The sequence below is a fragment of the Muntiacus reevesi genome, chromosome 9 (assembly GCF_963930625.1).
Source record: "Muntiacus reevesi chromosome 9, mMunRee1.1, whole genome shotgun sequence".
Classification (NCBI taxonomy): Eukaryota; Metazoa; Chordata; class Mammalia; order Artiodactyla; family Cervidae; genus Muntiacus; species Muntiacus reevesi.
The window spans coordinates 16011619-16029818 of record NC_089257.1 but is presented as its reverse complement, the minus strand read 5'-3'; the positions used below and the strand labels follow the sequence as shown (position 1 = coordinate 16029818).

General features: G+C 60.1%; 1 protein-coding gene across 16 annotated transcripts in view; it reads left to right on the top strand.

Moving 5' to 3' along the window:
• The window catches only part of DGKZ (diacylglycerol kinase zeta), a 44478-nt gene that overhangs the window by 15112 nt on the left and 11166 nt on the right, over positions 1 to 18200 (top strand). For 5 of the 16 annotated variants that reach the window (XM_065946275.1, XM_065946284.1, XM_065946276.1 and 2 more), the window contains exons 2-4: positions 16354 to 16462; positions 16718 to 16813; positions 17085 to 17162. In XM_065946275.1, coding sequence (XP_065802347.1) covers positions 16354 to 16462; positions 16718 to 16813; positions 17085 to 17162 — 283 coding nt within the window. The other 11 variants (XM_065946279.1, XM_065946278.1, XM_065946282.1 and 8 more) reach the window with 9 other exon arrangements.

Genomic DNA, 18200 nt, shown 5'->3' with positions numbered 1-18200 from the left:
GGTCTGCAGGTGGGGCTGGGCATTTTATAAAACTGGCCAAGTGTTTCTAAAGTGCTTCCAAGTTTGGGAGCCATCGTGTTACATCCCACTGGGGATGGTAAGTGATCTGATAGGTTAGTGAATGAGAAGAACCTCCAACAGCACCTCCGGAAACATGGCAGGAGTGTTCCCTGCGTGGTAGCATTGTGCTCGGGCAGCTGGCATAAAGAAGTGAATGTGTTTGGAAAACCCCGTAGAGTCAGGGAGAGGGCAGCCGGGGGCAAAGACTTCCTCCTGGCAGGCCTGGAGTTCAGAGAGTCAGATGTCCCCCGGGGCTGATTCCGGCCCCTTGCTTTGACTGGAGGCAGGGCGGGACAGATATTGGGAACCGTGCACTGCAGTGGCGCTGCCTCTTTGACAGTATCACCTGGCCCTGCCCTCTTTCTGGTTGCCAGCCTCAGGTGAAGCTCCCCAGTGCCCCCAGCTGAACCCAGTCCGCCGTCCTTCCTCAGGCTCTGAGCTCATCCTCAGCCCCGCTCTTGCTGCTCATTGGACCTCCGCCCTCTGATGATCAGCCCCCACCTTGCTTTCCTTCTCTCCGCACACCGCCCCACCGCCCGTACACACTTCAGACCCTGGGACCAAGGGTCCCGCTTTGCGAATAGACCATGGCTGGGAGAGACAGTAGCAAATAGATTGGGCGGCTGCAGGTGCTGTGCTGAGTCTTCTGCATTCAGATCTTGGCTCGATGGTAGAGGTCTGGAAGCCCCTAGCATTTGGATCTTGGCTCAGTGGTAGAGGTCTGGAAGCCCCTAGCATTTGGATCTTGGCTCAGTGGTAGAGGTCTGGAATCCCCTAGCATTTGGATCTTGGCTCAGTGGTAGAGGTCTGGAATCCCCTAGCATTTGGATCTTGGCTCAGTGGTAGAGGTCTGGAAGCCCCTAGCATTTGGATCTCGGCTCAGTGGTAGAGGTCTGGAAGCCCCTAGCATTTGGATCTCGGCTCAGTGGTAGAGGTCTGGAATCCACTAGCTTTCGGATCTCGGCTCAGTGGTAGAGGTCTGGAATCCACTAGCACTCTGCCGTGGGCTTGGGAGGGGTAGCGATGGTACATGGGCCGTGTGTTTACTGTCCTTGGTGTGGTCAGGAGGAGGACGGCCTCCGCCTGGCAGCCTCTTTGGCATCTCCCTTAAAGCCCCCCGCAGCCTCTCACACGTTCACCGTCTGGAAGCTGGGGAGCAGTTTGCCACCGTGCCTTTTTTATTTAGCCCAGGAAGGCTCAGTGCTCCTCCCCAGCTCCATTCCACGTCTCCTGCTGGGAACCATCAGCCTCTCCCCACGAGGAGGTATAGGCCCCGCCCTACCCAGGGCATCTGGCTTTTCCTCTCCTGACCATTCAGCCTCAGGACCTGAGGGGTGGTTAGTCGGAAGTGGGCGGGAAGGTGACTGCCTCCTCCTCATCTTCCAGGGCCCACCTCCAGAGGATGCCCTCCAGCCTCTGGCCCTGTGGCAGCAACCTGACCCCAGGCAGGTCACACAGCTGGTGGATTAACTGGTTTGGCACCCCAGGGGCATCAGAAATTACCTGGCCGTTCATCCGTCTAGACGGAAGGAGCCTCAGCCTGCAGAGCCCATGGGAGCCCGAGCATGGGGTGTACCCGCCCTGCCCTTCATCCTGCTTAAAGTCACTCGTTCCGGAGGGCGGGAGGCACACCTGTGGGACAAGTCGGAGACAATAGGTCCCATTTAGAGGTGCTGCCACGCGGGGCCCAGTGAGCTGGACCTGGAGTCCAGACAGCGGAGGCTGCCTGCCGCGGCCTGAGCGGCAGCAGCTCCACTTGAGGTTGGTTTTGCAACGGTCGGAAAGGACGTGTTGAGGGACGCCTCACGTGCAGAGGCGGGAGCCCGGGCTCTGGCGCCCGGTTGTCTGGGTGCAAAAGGCGCCTCTCTGAGTGGTTTGTCTTGCTCAGGCTAATTCTGGGAGCAGCCCTGGGGGCCAGGGGAGGCAGCTGTGAGCCAGGGCCCCGGGTTTGGGAAGAAAAAGGGGCCTCAGCATCTGAACTGCGGGTCGGCTCACCTGACCGCCCACTCCCCACACAACACCGAGTTCCAGTGGGAGCTGGCCAGGCCGGGCGCTGGTGGGACCCGTGGTCTTCCCCCTGCTGCCACGCACCCGCAGCTCTGGCTTAACGGGCAGGGGAGGGGTGCGGGCAGCTCTTGGCACTTTTTTTTCTCTGTGCTGTTGTCCGGAAAGGTCAGGTCTCAGGATGCGGAGCCGCCCGGGACTGTCACTTGGCAAAAGAGAGTGCAAGAGTGGGTGTCCTCCTCGACAAGGACAGGGGAAGGGCCGAGTGAACCTGGAAGGGGGAGAAGCCCGCCTGCCCTCCTCCACTTCTGGAGCCCTCTCCAGGATCCACCACTCACGCCTTGAGCAGAGGGAGAGGCGAGTGGGCACGCTGGCCCAGAGGCCTGGCCTGCGCTTGTCCCTAGGAGAAGCCCGGGTGGGCTCCCTGTCTCTGGCCAAGGCAAGCAGGCTCCCCGGGTCCACGAGCCGATGGGGAACTTTTCCTGCAGTATCACCAGAGCGACACAAGGGGGCGACAGCTACCACCGAGGGCCGGGCGAGACAGGGCCATCCCCTGCCTGCCCTCCGCTGGGCCGCGGGCCTGTGGGTGAGCCCACACGGCCGCCTGCTGCTGACAGTCTGGCCGCCAGGGCGCAGGAGGCAGGCTGGGCGGGAGCCTCCACGTCCCCTGACCCGACCCCCTCTCCGCCTCTGAAGACCGAGGCCCAGGGCGGCGGCCTGGACGGGGCTGAGGTCCCGCAGCTAGCGAGGGGTCATCTGGGCCCCCAGTGCCCGTCCCCTGACTCCAGGATCGTGCCAGGGCCCCGGAGGCCTCCCCGCCTCCTGAGAGACCCTCAGTCTGCCACCTTCTGGCCTGCCCGCCCTCGCGCCTCCCTGCTGCCGGCTGAGTGATTCTCTCGGTGGGCCTGTGGGGAGCCCCCCGCGCCTGCATCCAGGCTCAGCGTCTCCCTCATCCTGGGCGAGATCAGGGTGCACCTCCAGGGGGTGCCCCCGCCGAGCCGCTGCCTCTGAACCTCCGCAGGGGTGGGGCCCCAGGGGGCCCTTCAGGTGTCAGCCCCACGCAGGGGCGCAGTGTGGCTCCCCACACCCCGGGGTCTCAGCCCAGGGCCCGCCCGGCACGCCAGTCCCACAGGCAGGAGCCTGCGAAGGTGGTGGCAGGGGGCAGGGGGCAGGTCAGAGCAGCCACCAGACAGATGCCTCTGAGGAGCTTGCTTCCTGCCATCTTTGTGGCCCCCTTCCTCAGCTGAGACCCCAGAGGCAGGGTTCAGTGGCAGAGAGCAGGTCAGAGGCGACCTGAGGCTCTGGGGCCCCTGGGAGGTGCTCGCTCATCCTTCTCCGGCGAGTCACGGTTACCCGAAGCTTGAAAGTCCATCATTTCCTGTAATCCGCCCAACAGCCTTATAGTCGATTTCATTCCCATCTTACATATGAGACCCCAGGGCTCAGAGAGGCCATCGAGGCTCGCGGCCCGGCATCATGCGGTTTACAGAGCCCGAAGCCAAGTCTCTTTCCAAACACCAGGCTGCCCTGGGACGAGCTGGCCCTCCCTGCTTCTATTACTTTCCCGTCACCAAACTGGGAGAGCCTAAGGAGGGGTTTGAGGGCTCCTTGAAAGCGAGAGATCTCTGTCCTGCGTGGGAATGGAGTAAGGCCTCCGCGTGACCCGCGCCCCAGCCCCACGGGAGAACTGCCGCCAGGATCCTCGCTCCTGGGAGAGCAGGCCAGGCCGGGGCGGGGGCGCCCGCAGGCAGGGACACCAGGTTTGTAAGCAGGAGGTCCTGCGGCTCCCTGGCTGGATCCGGAGTGGAGGAGCAAGCCTGGGGCCTTTCATCTGGCCTTCAAAGCGCAGGGAACAGAGGACTCAAGGGACACACTCAAAGGCGCCCCGGGGGGTCAGTGAGCGGCCTGTGGCCCAGGAGAGCAGAGCGCAGCAGGCCTCCCGGGGAGCGGTCTGAGGAGAGGTGGGGCCCCGGCCCTCTCCCCCGACTCCGGAACCTCTCCTTGCGCGCGCCTGGCCGGGCGCCCGTTCGCAGCGCCCACTCGGAGGTCTCTCCCCTGCCAGGGCTGAGCCAAAATAGCTGTCTAGGAGCCTGGGCCCGCACCGCCCACGCCCCAGCATCTTGTGGGTTAACAGCTTGCCTGTCTCTCCGCCCCCCTTCCCCAGCTTGCTGACATTTTACTGAAGCGGGGGTGGTTGTGAAAGGGGGCAAGCTGGTTCCTGCTCCCCCACCCACACAGACACCCCACTGACACCGCCTGTCACCCACTCGCCCTCCCCTTCCAGGGGAGACCTCTCTTCCGGCCCTACCGACCTGGGGCTCCTGCTATGAGACAGCGTGAGCCATGCTCAGGGTTCCACGCTGTGGCAGAAACCTGCCCATGGAAGGCAGCCCCGGGCAGCCCCCAGGAGCTGTTCTCCCTCTGGGGGTCTTTTTTTTTTTAATATATATTTTAAAAATCTTTTAAAAATTTTGTAAAAATTTTTTTAAAAGCATTAAGTATTCTGCCACGAGGAAAGTATACAGAATAACACCTACCAGTTAGCTTGGCCAGATCTTACCAACATACCATAGATAGAGACGAAGGCCTCCCTGTCTCCCTCCCCAGAGGAAACCACAGCCCTGATTGGGGTGTTTAGATTCTTGTGCCTGTTTTAAGATATTTTTCCCCGCACATATATGCATCCATAGCAACACATAGTACAGTTTGGTATAGTTTTGCCTTTGAGTTAAAATGGTGTATCGTACATATTCTGAGTTTAGGTTTTTCCGTCCATGTTGTTTTGGAGATTTAACCATCTTGAAACCTGAGCTCTAGCATGAACCTGTTTTAATTGCCATGTACTATTCCTCTTGTAACTGTCCAGCAGCTTATTTACCCAGTCTCCTATTGATGGACATTTAGGCTGTTGGCAGGTTTTCTTCCATTGCAGGTAATCTTTCAGAGGCGGTGCTGGTCCAAGACTCCTTGTGCGTTCTGTCCACCGGCGTGCTTGGTTGCAGGGCAGTGTGTCTTCAGCTTTGATTTGTTGTTATGTAGTCACTCAGTCACATTCGACTCTTTTGCAACCCCATGGACTGTAACCCACCAGACTCCTCTGTCTGTGAGGTTTCCCAGGCAAGAATACTGGAGCGCTTTGCCATTTCCTCCTCCAGGGATCTTCCCGACCCAGGGATCGAATCTGCATCCGCTTTGATAGTTGTAGCCAAATGATGCTCCAGAGTGGCTGTTCTAATTTTTAGGCCTCTGGAGTTACTTTCTGTCTTTAAAGTTTTGGTAAACCGAGGAATGGGTTACCATGAACACTTTTTCTTTCAAGTCTGCAGTAGCGCCCTGAGGAAGACAAGATGGTGTTATCCCCCTTAATCTGTTGGGGAAATTGAGGCCCAGCCAGGGTAAGAGACTTGGCTTGAGGTTGCATCGCTGGTCAGAGGAAGAATCCATCTGGACCTTTTGAGTCCAAATCCTCAGAAAAGACCTTTGACCCTGGTAACCTCTCAGGGAGCTTGTAGGTGCAGGGGAAAAAAAAAAACCTCTGTATAGAGTGCAGAAAGCCTGGGAAGTAGAGCAGGGCCCAGGTCCGGGGTGGGGGTGGGGGGGGCTGACAGCCGATTCTAAGGTCTTCTCATGGATGGAGGAGGAGGAAGCAGCATGGTCAGAAGATTTCAGAGGAGTTACATTTTGAATGAGGGGTTAAGAGTGGAATGCTGCTCCTGGCAGATGGGGAATGACAGCCTGCTGCAGACACAGGAGAAGGTGACAGGAGGGGCCGGTCGCAGGAGAAGAGGGAGGTGGGGGCCAGCAGGGGCTTCATAAAGTCTCCCGGCAAGGCGTGGAGAGAGGCGGAGGGAGGCGTATCAGCATCCCCATCAGGGATCGGTTTCACCCATTGCTTCTGAGACACGAGCTCAGCCCACACCAGCAACTGGCAGGAAAAGGGCTCAGGACCTGGCCGGCCACTGGGACACTGCCGGGCCAGAGCCCTCCCCTCTCAGCCTGACCCACGAGGCTGCGCCTGGACCGTGCACTGTCCTCTCCATTCACTCCAAACCACGTCCGGCGCTTCCGGACCCTGGGGATGCAGTGAAGAGCAACACGTGGTCCCGGGGGCACACGGGCTGGTGGGGGATACTGAGTCATAAGCCAGCACCAATGGCCCAGAATAGCCAAGGGAGGACCTGAGCGTGGGAGCAGCTAACCCCCTGGGAGAGGAGGTTGGGGAGAACTTTCCAGCAGAGCCGGTATCTGAGCCAGCCCTGAAAGGAGGAGAGGGGAAAAGATGAGGGAGAGCTCGCTGAGCAGAAGGGAAGGAAGGGTGTCCCAGGCAGAGAGGCTGCCAAGTGCCACCCGGACAGACAGGAAGAGACCCCCGCACGCTGACCGACAGAAGCATCTAGGGGTGGAGGGAGGGAGGGAGAGCGTAAACCCAGGGCAGGTTCCTGGGTCGGAACCCCAACCCTGCCCCTCACTGGCTGCGTGATCACAAGCAAATTATTCAATCTCTTTGTCCCTCAATTTCCTGGTCTGTAAAATGTAGATAATATTACTTTTTATGACATGAAAAGAGATAGTATTTGTAAAACACTTAGGACCGTGTCTGGTACATAGTGAGGTGTGTGTCTGTGAAGTAGAAAGTATGAAGGAGAAATGGGAGAGGAGGCTGAGAAGCCTCTTGACACCCAGACCCACGTCTGCTTTCTGTTCCCTGGCAGTAGAGAGCCACTGAAAGATAGGTGGGCGCTTGAAGCTGAAGTCTGGTGGCAGCGGGAGGCTGGCTTGGAGGGGAGGCTCTGAAGGAATGAGTCAGACGTTAATTCCACAAACGTTCGTCCAGGGCCTCCAGGGAGCCAGGCCCTGAGACGGGGACTCAGGGTGGAAGGAGACAGAGAGACTGGGGATGTGTCAGCAAGGAGCTCAGAGCTGGGGTCCTGGCCTGGCCCCCCGACATCTGAGGCGGCCGCTCTGCTTCCCCCCACCCCTCGCCCACATCCTCACCTGGTGACCGCGTGGCACCAATCCCTGTGGCTCAGGTCTCACCTTGGGGAGCGTGGAGGGGGCGGAGGCACCCCTTCGGGAGAGGAGCCCCAGCTGTCACCGCCTGGGTCCTCTGCAGGGGAGAGGGCGGCAGCTGCTAAGGACAGAGGCTGCCACCATCCCCCTGGGCCCAGCGCAGAGAAGTAGGCGGCCCTTGTGGTCAGCCCTCGGGTGCGGTACCTGAGGTGGAGGAAGCCCTCCCCTTCCCTTAACCGGTCCCTGCCCCACGGAATTCCCAGTTCCTTCCTCCTCAGCCGATCAGTGGTAAACACTGGACGCGCTGCCAGACTCCGTGCTGGGCATGGCCCCTGCCCTCCCCCCACCCCACCCCCAGCCAGGGGCTTGTCCGGTGGGCAGGAGGAACGAGACAGACAGATCTGAGCGGGTGCGGACCTCCCGGGGTCCCGTGGCAGGGCAGCCAGGCGGGCGCTGTGGAGTCATCCGGGCAGTAATGCCTTGTTGGCTGGGGCAGCTGCGAGCAGGTGGGATTGTGATACGGGGCGGGGAAGGAGGCCAGTGTCCCAGGCGGAAGGTGTGTGTGGGCCAGGACACAGCAGTGAGCTCGAGCTCAGCCAGATCAGGGGGCAGAGAACAGCCTTGGGTAGAACCAAGGGCTGTCAGTGCATGGGAGGCTGCATTAGTGGCGCTCTGCAGAAGCACGCTTGCTAGGTTAGAGGCTTTAGAATTCATTCTGAATCAGGGGTTCCCAAAGTATGGTCCTGGGGGTGCCCTTGACCCTTTCAGGGGATCGTTGGGATCAAAACTATTTTCATGATAATACTTTCAAAGCTGCCCTGGTTTATGTCCTTTTCGCAGTGTTGATATTTGGACTCATGGTGTAGAAGCAGTGGTGGTAAAACGTGGTCTAAAAGCAATGGTAAAGCCATTGGAACCTTGGCATACACCAAGGGAGTGGCCCCATCGTAAACGCATAGCCACTGTATTCTTCACACTCACAGCAGCAACAACAAAGAATGCCATAAATATATCAATTTTATAAAGCCTGGATCCTTGAGTGTACATTTTAAAAAATACTGTATGAAGAAATGTGAAATATACATGAGGCACTTTTGCTGCAAACCAAACTTTGATGGTTGTCTTGAAAAGCACTTTTATGACTGAGTTGCAGGCCCTACTAGTCACTTTTTTTTTTTTAAAGGAACACCATTTTAGCTTGAAAGGACACCTGACAGACAAAAACCCTTTAAGCTTGGATGTTTAGCAGACATTTTCTCAAAAAAGAATGAAGTGAGCTCGTCACTTCAAAAACTGTGTTTGCTGCTGTTGACAAAATTTCAGCTTTTGAGCGAAAATTAGAATTTTGGAAACCTCGTTCCAGTATCTGGAGATCCGCCTAAGTCAGTACACCGATGTTTTCCAGTGACCAGTGCTTAATGTTTCAAAATTCAAAATGCAAGATAGACCAGTGAAAAGTTTACTGATAACATTTCAGATCCCACATAACCACTAACCTTTAAGAAACTACCACTTGTGATATTTTGGTATAGTAGTAGAGAAGAATATCTGTAATTGCCTGAAAGGGCTATTAAAATACTCTTTCCTTTTCTTATTACTTGTCAGTATGAGGCAGAATTTTCTTCATATACTTCAGCCAAATTAACATATCACAACAGATTGCCTGCAGAGGCAGATATTAGAGTCCAGATGTTTTCTATTAAGCTAGACATTAGAGATTTACAAAATTTAAACATGCCACTCTTCTCGCTACCTTTTTGTGTTGGAAGATAGAGCTTATTTTCCATAAAAGTGTGTTATTTATATTAACATACTGGGCTTATTGTTTTTAATAATATTTTAATATATTTTAAATGAATAAATAGTATTTTAAACATTTCTCAATGTTGATTTCTAAAATGAAAAAGTGAAAGTGTTAGTTGCTCAGTCGTGTCCCACTCTTTGTGACCCCATGGACTATAGCCACTGTCCATGGAATTCTCCAGGTCAGAATACTGGAGTGGGTTGCCATTCTCTTCTCCAGGGGATCTTCCCAACCCAGGGATCGAACCCAGGTCTCTCTCCTGCATTGCAGTCAGATTCTTCACCATCTGAGCCACCACGGAAGCTAATATGGTCAACGTTAATAGCTGTAACTCTCAAAGAACACCTTTTGGGGATCTTCAGTAATTTGTAAGAATATAAGGGGGTCCTAGAACCAGGATGTTGGAGAGCTGGTGCTCTAGATTCTGGGGGCCAGGAGTGTAAACTGAGGGTTGGCATGCTGGGCCGGGTGGGTGTGACGTGGACTGGGTTCTTCTGGACCCGACAGGCCCCCTGGCAGGGCTGCGACACCCAGGATCTGGCAGCCCGGCCCAGCCCTTGGGAGCTGTGGGCAGTGACGGCCTCCTCGAGCCTCAGGTGCCCCGGTGGCTGGGACCGAAATGTCACTTGCACAGGGGGAGTTACAAGTCTCCTGTCTGCTAATCCTTGTGAAAGAGCGCCGTGTAAGTTGTGAAACACTCCACAAGATATTTGTTTCTGTGGTTATTTTGTCTGGGGCTGGTGCGTAGCTGTCTCAGATGCTTTCCCCAGACCCCGGAAAAACCTGTCCAGGGGGAGCTAGAGGGTGTAGGGTGACCCCCCCCACGTCTCACCTCCCCCACGCCCGCCTTCCTGGAGCTGAGACGGGGGCTGTGCTTGTGACCGGGCTGGCTGGAGGGCAGGCTCCCAGGCTGTTGCCCTGCCAGCCTCTGGGGACGTTGGGAAGAGAAGCCTAGAGCCAGGCTTGCGCCCATGTGTGCCCGCCCGGCCGCCCGCCCAGCAGCCGCTGCCTGCTTGCTCTGCTGGGAGAGGAAGTGCAGTCGGTTACCAATCGGGTTATTTTCATAACGGCTGTCTCAGGCTGGGGGGGGGCGGGGGGCGGGGAGGCGGGTGGGGAGGGGGAGGGGGCAGAGGAGCAGCCTCAGCAGCTCGCTCTCCAAACTAGGACTTGCTCAGCCGGAGCCTGCAGCCCGGAGCTGGCGCTGCAGCGGGGCTCGCCTGCCCACGGGGACCCGGGCCCCCACCCGCCCGCTCTGCCTGCCACTTGAGGGCACCTCCCGCCTGCCACCCTGCCTTCCAGATCAGGTCAAAGGGGCTTCCCTCAACCCTCCCTTGCCTTCTGCTTCCTCCCTCTTGGACCTGTCGGGGTAGGGTTGGGGGGCAGGGTCCCCCAGGCACCGCTGTCCCCAGATCAGGCTCCTGGAGCTGATGGAAAGGGAATGGGAACGGGTGGGGGTCTGAGCTGCTGTCCCCGAGCCAGGGCAGACCTCGTCGTGGTCAACATGACTGGCCTAGTCGCCCCCCGTACCGCGCAGCTCTGGCCCACCTCTCCCACTGTGAAGTTTGCTTCAGTTTGGTTTTGGCAGGCTCTCCTTAGTGAGTGGAGACCTGGGCACCCTGCCTCAGCAGCCCCCAGGCAGGCCCCTCTTCCAGCCGTCCCCACCCCCTCCCCCCACCCCCTCCCCTCGACCTCAGCCTCTGCGCTGCGGGAGCAGAGCCGCCGGGGCGGATTCTGACCTTCAGGCCCTGTTGTGGGGCTGCTGGAGGTGACCGCTGTGCCCCGTTGCCACCTTCAGCAGGACGCGGGGCAGGGGGCCCACTCAGTGTGGAATGGGCGCCTGGCTGAATCCCACAGGGTGACCTGTGCGAGCACCCTGGGAGGCAGAGCAGTCCCTGGGGGCCCAGTCTGGTGCCAGGCGCAGAGGGCATTCGTCCCAGCGTGAGCAGACCCCGCACGCAGCCCAGGCTGCCAAGCTGTGTTCCTCATATGATGGGTGGTGGCCATCCTGGCTACTCCTGCTTCCCTTTCTGGGCTCCTACCTGCACCGTGCGTGCATGCTCAGATGTATCTGACTTTTGATGACCCTGTGGACTGTAGTCCACCAGGCTCCTACATTCATGGGATTCTGCAGGCAAGAATACTGGAGTGGGTTGCCATGCCCTGCTCCAGATCTTCCTATCCCAGGGATCGAACCCACGTTTCTTACGTCTCCTGCTGTGGCTGGCGGGTTCTTTACCTCTGAGCCACCTGGGAGCAGAGACAGACTCCGATCGGTGGCACGACCACACGCCCGGTGTCTGCTGTGGGTGTAGGCCCTGCCAAGCCCCTCCTCTCTGCCGGCTGTTGGCAGGTACTCTCTACCGTTATGTCATCTGAACCTCTCTCATGTCAGAGCCTCTGGACTAGGTCGTTTCAGCCCTGTTTTGCAGATGAGAAAATGGAGACTCCAAAAGGTTAGTTGCTCGACCCAGGAAAGCAGTGGCAGATACAGGATTCCAAAGCTTGAAGCTAACATAGTGTGAGCCGGTCTAACTGGGAGATGAGGAGCCCTGTCCTTCCCAGCCAGCAGCTGATGGAGCTGGGGCACTTGTGTCCACTCACCCCGGGCAGCTGCCTGAGCTTGGCCACCTGCAGCCGCACTGTCTGCTGTTCCCCAGGGGTGCCCCGCCAGCTATCACCGTGCCCGTCTGCCACAGCGCCCTCTGTCCTCCTCCCCAGGCTCCTAGCAGCCCGCTGGACGTCGACGGGGCCCCCGAGTCCTTTCCCAGCCCACCCCCTCCAGGTGTGACAGGCTTCCCCCCGGGCCCCCCGACCAGGAGGCTGAGGCCAGCCTTTTTGCTCCGCTGTTGGTGTCAGAGCCCTGCGGGGCCTCCTCCGGTGACCTTTACACTACTGAGTGTGGTATGTGGAAGCTGACAGAGCGTGAGGTGAGAGGAAGCTGCCGCCCAGGGCCGTGCCGTGGGCAGAGGCTGCAGGCGCAGGCAGAGGAGAGTCCGGGGCAGGCCTGAGAGCAGGCAGGGCCTCGGAGCAGACCCAGGAGAGGCCTGGGCCGAGATAGGAAGTCAGGAGTCAGGCCTTTGCTGACCAGAGGACAGAGGTTTCTATGGCGACCAGAGGAACAGGAAGCCTGGGCCCCGGGGGGAGGGGGTGTCGGAGCGCAGAGGCGTGGTCGCCTTAGAGGAGAGCTTGTCATAAACCGTCAGATCAGCCAGCTGACAGCCTCCTCCAACCGACAAGGAAACTGAGGCCCGAGAGGGAGCGGCTTTGCAGGAGGTCACGCGGCACCGGCCTGGCCCACCCCGCCCCCGCTGGTGGTGACCCCGGGGCCCGCTGGGGACCCAGGCGTGGGGGGAGCACTTCTAAGTTGCCCCCGTGTCCTGAGGCAGGTGAGCTGCAAGGCCTCTCTGCCTCCCCCCAGCCCCTCTTGGCGCAGGCGCGGGGCTGGGCAGCCGGCAGGGTCCACCCTCTCTGCCACCCACAGGGCGCCTGCTGCACCTCCCCCCCAGTGACTGTGGCCTTTTGTTTTCTGGGTGACACTCGCATCAGGCGGTGTGTTCGGGTGACTAATCTCCTCCAGGCTGGGCAGCTGTCACAGGGCGGCCTGACCGGGCGGGTGGGGAAAGCTGACACCCTGGGGCAGTGCTGGCAAGCCAGGGCCCCTGGCCGCAGCGGGCCGCTGGGCCTCCAGGCTCCTCCTGCTGGGCGCGGTGCAGACCCTGCATCAGGCAGGCGGACCTGAGTTCAGGTCCCGCTCCTGCCCGTGACCAGCCGTGCGACCTTGGAGCCTGGGCCTGATCTCAAGCCGGTTTCCTCCTCTCTGTCACGGAGCCATTGATCCTGCCTGCCTCATGGGTGGTAGTTAGGAGCAAGCGAGATGATGAGTGAAGGCGCTTGTCACGTAGTGGGTGATAGGCAGATGGACCACTGTTGTCATTATGGCACCTTAGTCCCAGCTCAAACCAGGCTTGGCCCTCAGGTCGAGGTGGGCTCCAGCCCCAGCTCCACACGGACTAGCTGTGCACGTTGGGCTAGTTATCTCCGTAGTCTCTCATCAGGAGCCAGGCATGATACAGTATCTGTTCTTTAGGCTGCTGGGGCTTATAAAGCCACTTGCACATGTTTGCCAAGGACTTAGTACCCTGCCTGACACACGTGGGCACTCAGCAAATGTCCGGCGGGACAGCACTGATTTTAGGCGGAAACCAGGAGCTCTTTTGCCCTCCTCCCCGTCCCCTGCAGAGGCTGGCAGATCGTAAGCGGCAGAGCTCTGGAGCCCGGCAGCCCCCAACACTGCTTCCACGGCCCTGGCCCTGGCCCTGACGCTGCCTGCCCCGACCCCCAAGTGAAGTGAAGTCGCTCAGTCATGTCTGACTCGGTGACCCCATGGACTGTAACCTACCAGGCTCCTCTGTCCATGGGATGTTCCAAGCAAGAGTACTGGAGTGGGTTGCCATTTCCTTCTCCAGGGGATCTTCCCGACCCAGGGATCAAACCCGGGTCTCCCGCATTGTAGGCAGACACTTTACTGTCTGAGCCACCAAGGAAGCCAACCAGGGCAGTAGCAGATCAAGGCGGGAGCAGGAGGGGTAGGCGCTGGCCACGCAGCCCAGCCTGGATTCCTCAAGCCCATCCTCCACCCTCTCAGGCCCACAGCTGACACAAGTGTCTCCTGTCAGCCACAGGCAGGGGTCCCATGGCTGTGACTCAGCCCTCCCTGTGGCTGCCAGAGCCCAGGAGAGTACCTGATGGTGGACACAGGTGTCCCTGGGCGCTCTGGAGGCATGGCCCCCCTGAAGCACACCAGGCTCCGTGCCCTTTCCCCACACTAGGAGGGGGTAAGAGTGCACGTGCTCCCCTCGGCCTGTGCAGAAGGGGCGACGGGGCAGGCGAGCTGGCGAAGGAGTCTGAGCCCATGCTCAGGAAGGAAGTCTCGAGCAGGCGTGGTCCCCGGGATTCCTGCAGGATGGCGCTCTGGTAGCCTAGCGTTGGGGTTCTGAGCGTTGGGGCTTTGGGTCTTGGCCCCTAGGTCAAAGTGCAGTTCACAGGCTCCCTCAGCGGCCAGACTGGAAGGGTTTTCAGACATCGTCCAGCACTGTCACACATGGGTTGTCCATCCTGGGCCTCTTCAGAAAGGTGAGGCCCGGGAAGTGCTCCCGTCAGCCCCTCAGAGCAGGAGCGCCCCCACACAGCCCAGAGGCGCGCTAGTGGCTCTCGTGGCTTCCCGCACAAAGGCCCTCCCGTGGCTTCTCTCCCCGCCCTATGCAGCTGCCTCTCCGGTTCTCAGGCAGGGGGGTGGGGTGAGTTCCCAGGGGCCTTCCACCCCGAGGCAGATGTCAGCTGCTCTCCCTTTCTGGGGCCATGCTCAGCTTGGCCCCGAGTCTGGGGATCATAGCAGGGCTGAATTTCCTTTCAGAGAGCCTCATTTTCTTACCATGCCTTGCTTTGTGGCGTGTCCCAGGAAGGGACACCTAAGCCTAACCTGCCCAAGGAGAGGAGACGCCTTGCCCTCAGCCCCTCAGTGTCACATCTTTCTGCCTTTTCATGCTGTTCACGGGGTTCCCAAGGCAAGAATACTAAAGTGGTTTGCCATCCCCCCTTCCCCAGTGAACCACGTTTTGTCAGAACTCTCCACCATGACCGGTCCGTCTTGGGTAGCCCTACACGGCATGGCTCATAGTTTCATTGAGCTGGACAAGGTTGTGATCCATGTGATCAGTTTGATTAGTTTTCTGTGATCGACTGTGGAAATCAATACTGAATATTCATTGGAAGGACTGATGCTGAAGCTGAAGCTGCAATACTTTGACCACGAGATGCAAAGAGCTGATGCATTAGAAAAGACCCTGATGCTGGGAAAGATAGAAGGCAGGATGAAATGGTGGAATGGCATCACGGACTCAACAGATATGAGTTTGAGCAAGCCCCAGGAGATGGTGAAGGACAGGGAAGCCTAGTGTGCTGCAGTTCACGGGGTTGCAAAGAGTCAGACAAGACTGAGCAGCTAAACAACAGCCCCTCAGTCTGTTGTCTCCAGGCTCCCAGCTTCCTTTCTCTTTTCCTTTCCATCAGCTTCAGGCAAGGGACTTGAAGTCCTTTAGGCCAGAACTTTGTGGATCTTGGTGCCTGGACAGGGGAACCCAGAAGGGTAGCTGGCAACCCCTCCTCCCCAGCGCTCCTGCGGCTGCAATGGGGCGGAATTGGGGAGCACCAGTGTATCCAACGGCCATGAGTGTGGGCTCCCCGCTGGGTCTTCTCATACCCTCAGATACCCCGTTTAAGGGGCTCACAGGCCACAGAACACCCCCATTTCCTCCCAAGTGTCCCTTCTCTGCCCCAGGGGCAGAGGCTAAGACTGGGCGCCTGGACCTGGAATGGGCGCCTGGACCTGGGATGGGCCCCGGCCTGGCCCGGCTCCTGATGTTCCCGGTCTCTGTACCCAACAGCCACCCACCCGCCCCTGCCATGGAGACCTTCATTAAGAGACACTTCCAGCGGAAGGCGCAGGGCCCTGGAGAGGGGCCGCGGCGGCCCAGCGGTGTGGGGCTGCTCACGGGAAAGGCCCGGCGCCGCTCGCCGGCGGGGCAGGCCTCCTCCTCGCTGGCACAGCGGCGGCGCTCCAGCGCGCAGCTCCAGGGCTGCCTCCTGGGCTGCGGGGTAGGGGCCCCGGGCCCCAGCCGCCGCCGGCGCTCTAGCACAGCACCCCCAGCCTGCAACCCCCGCTTCGCTGTGGAGGAGGTGCCCACCCCGCCGCAGCCGGCCGCGGTGGCGCCCCAGCTTCTGGTGGCACCCCTGCTGTTGGCCGGGCTCGTGGGCATGGAGGAGGAGGAGGAGGGCTTGCAGAAGGAGGATGTAAGGGCTGCACCACCGAGCGCCGCCCGGCCGGGCCCCGGGACCCCAGGGCCGCCCCCGCTCCCCGGCGCGCTGCCCCTGCTGCCCGTGCCGCGCTGGCGCCGGCGCCGGGCCTCCTCCCACCTGCTGCCCGCAGATGTGGTGAAAGACCACGCTCTCTGGGGCCTGCACGGTCACTACCGGCGCCTCAGCCAGCCACGGCCCGTGGGGCAGCACCCCAGCCCAGGGGGTCGAAGAGCCTCGGGCACTGCAGCCGGCCCCGGGATGCTCGCCCGCGTGCGCCCGCTGTCCCGCCGGCGCCAGGTAGCCCTGCGGCGCAAGTCAGCCGGACCCCAAGCCTGGAGTGCCCTGCTTGCGTAGGTATAGCTGCAGCCAGCAGGGCAGTGGTGTGACCTCCGGGGGGCTGGCCCGGGGGCCCCCGGCTCGGGAGCAGCTCTGGGCCAGGCCCGGAAGCCAGCAGGACTGCGAGGAGAGTCCAGTCTCCTCGGGGATCTTCTCAGAGCCGGGGGGCCTCCTCTGCCCTTCCTGCCTTGACCCGGGATTGAGGTCAAGGTGAAGGCAGAGATCCCAGGCGAGGGGAAGGAAGCTGTGCGCCCAGCTGGCCTCAGCCGCCGCCTCCTCCGCAGGAAAGCCATCACCAAGTCGGGCCTCCAGCACCTGGCACCCCCTCCTCCTGCTCCCGGGGCCCCGTGTAGCCAGCCTGAGCGGCAGATCCGGAGCACTGTGGACTGGAGTGTGAGTGGCCGGGAGCTGGGAGGGGTCGATGGGGACCAGTCCCTCGCGGGGGGTCGGAGTCCTGCGGGCGGCTGCAAGGGGAGCCCATGGATCTGTGGGGTCAGGGCAGACCTCCTAGGGTGGCCACGTTCGAGCCAAGCCTTGAAGCCAACAGTGGGGAAAACAGGATGCAGTGAAGTAGATTGTGGGGGCGGGAGCAGGGACGGTAGGTGGGGCGCAGCAGGCGTACGCTGAGCGTGCTCTCCCGCCCTGCAGGAGTCTGCGACGTATGGGGAGCACATCTGGTTCGAGACCAACGTGTCCGGGGACTTCTGCTACGTCGGGGAGCAGTACTGCGTGGCCAAGATGCTGGTGCGTGAGCGGGGTGCGGCATGCTGCCCCCTGGTGGTGGAGCCGGGTCTCGAGCCCTGTAGGGCGGCCCTCCCGGGGGAAGGTGGGCACGAGGCTCTCACCTGAGCCGCCCTGGGGGGGCCTGCCCCCCGACGGCCAGAGGGACGGGACTGGGGCCTGAAGCCAGGGCTGGGGCTCCACAGTGCTCTCCCAGCGCAGCTGTGCCGGGGCAGGCGCAGGGCGGCTCCCGGGCCGGGGTTAGCCGGTGCCTCAGGGACCTTGTCTCCCGCAGCAGAAGTCAGTGTCCCGGAGAAAGTGCGCAGCCTGCAAGATTGTGGTCCACACGCCCTGCATCGAGCAGCTGGAGAAGGTGAGCGTGGCTGCGCGGGCTTCCCTGCCCCTCCCCCTCGGGGTGCTGAAGCCCTCACGGCACTCACACCCGGGTCTCTGTACACGCGTGTTCACGTCACACAAACACCACCGGCCGGGGTGCCTCAGTGCATGCAGCTGTGAAAAAGCCAAGGACCCTGGAGCCGCAGTGCCTGCGTTTGCACCCCGGCTCCCCCTTCATCTGCTGCTGTGTCCCCGCTGCCCAGAACAAGCCTGGCGCAGAGCGAGGTTCATAAGACTGTTACTCGACAAGATGAAGTCACGAATGCTGGCTGAGATGCCATTTTTTATCAGTTCCCAAACTAACACTTAGAAGGGGCTGTGCCTTGCTGAAGCTTTGTACCTCAGCTCTGTCTGGGCCAATCTTGTGTGGGCACTGAAGCCTGGCTCCGTTCCCTCCACGCTGCGGCTGTAAAGACCTTTTCCCAGGGACCACTGTCCATGGAGTGGCTGCAGCTGGGGGTGCATCTGGGCCCCCGTGCTTCTAGGGAGGGAGAGAGGAGGACAGCTGGGTGAGTGGGTCCAGGCTGGGGGGTGGCGGCTGCCATGACCCTGCAGGACTCCCCACCAGCAGAAGCCCAGACCAGCGTAAGAGAAATCCTGTAGGACCAAGGATGGCTTGAACGAGGCTAACGTAGACGGCTTCCCCTTCTCCCCAACTCTGTACAGTGAAGTTTCCCTACAGTTTTCCGAGGGCTGAAGCAGGGGCCCGGAGGAAAACAGACACGCATGTAGCCCCAAGTCCTGTAGATCCATCACACCGGCCTAAGGTGGAGATAAACCAGGGCTCCACAGATGGGCTGACCGACTCCAGGGCCCAGTCCCCAGGCATGCACTGGGTTGCCTGCAGGTACCTGAGTTGGGAGAGCTGGAGGGCAAGGAAGAGTACAGGACCAGTCAGCCTTGCTGCAGGTTTAGCCGGGAAGACAGATACAGAACTTGCTGTCTCCCTCATCCCGGAAGACTGGGCAGCGGAAGGGAGCTTCCCTCTGGCTAGTGGAGAGGAGAAGAGATGCTG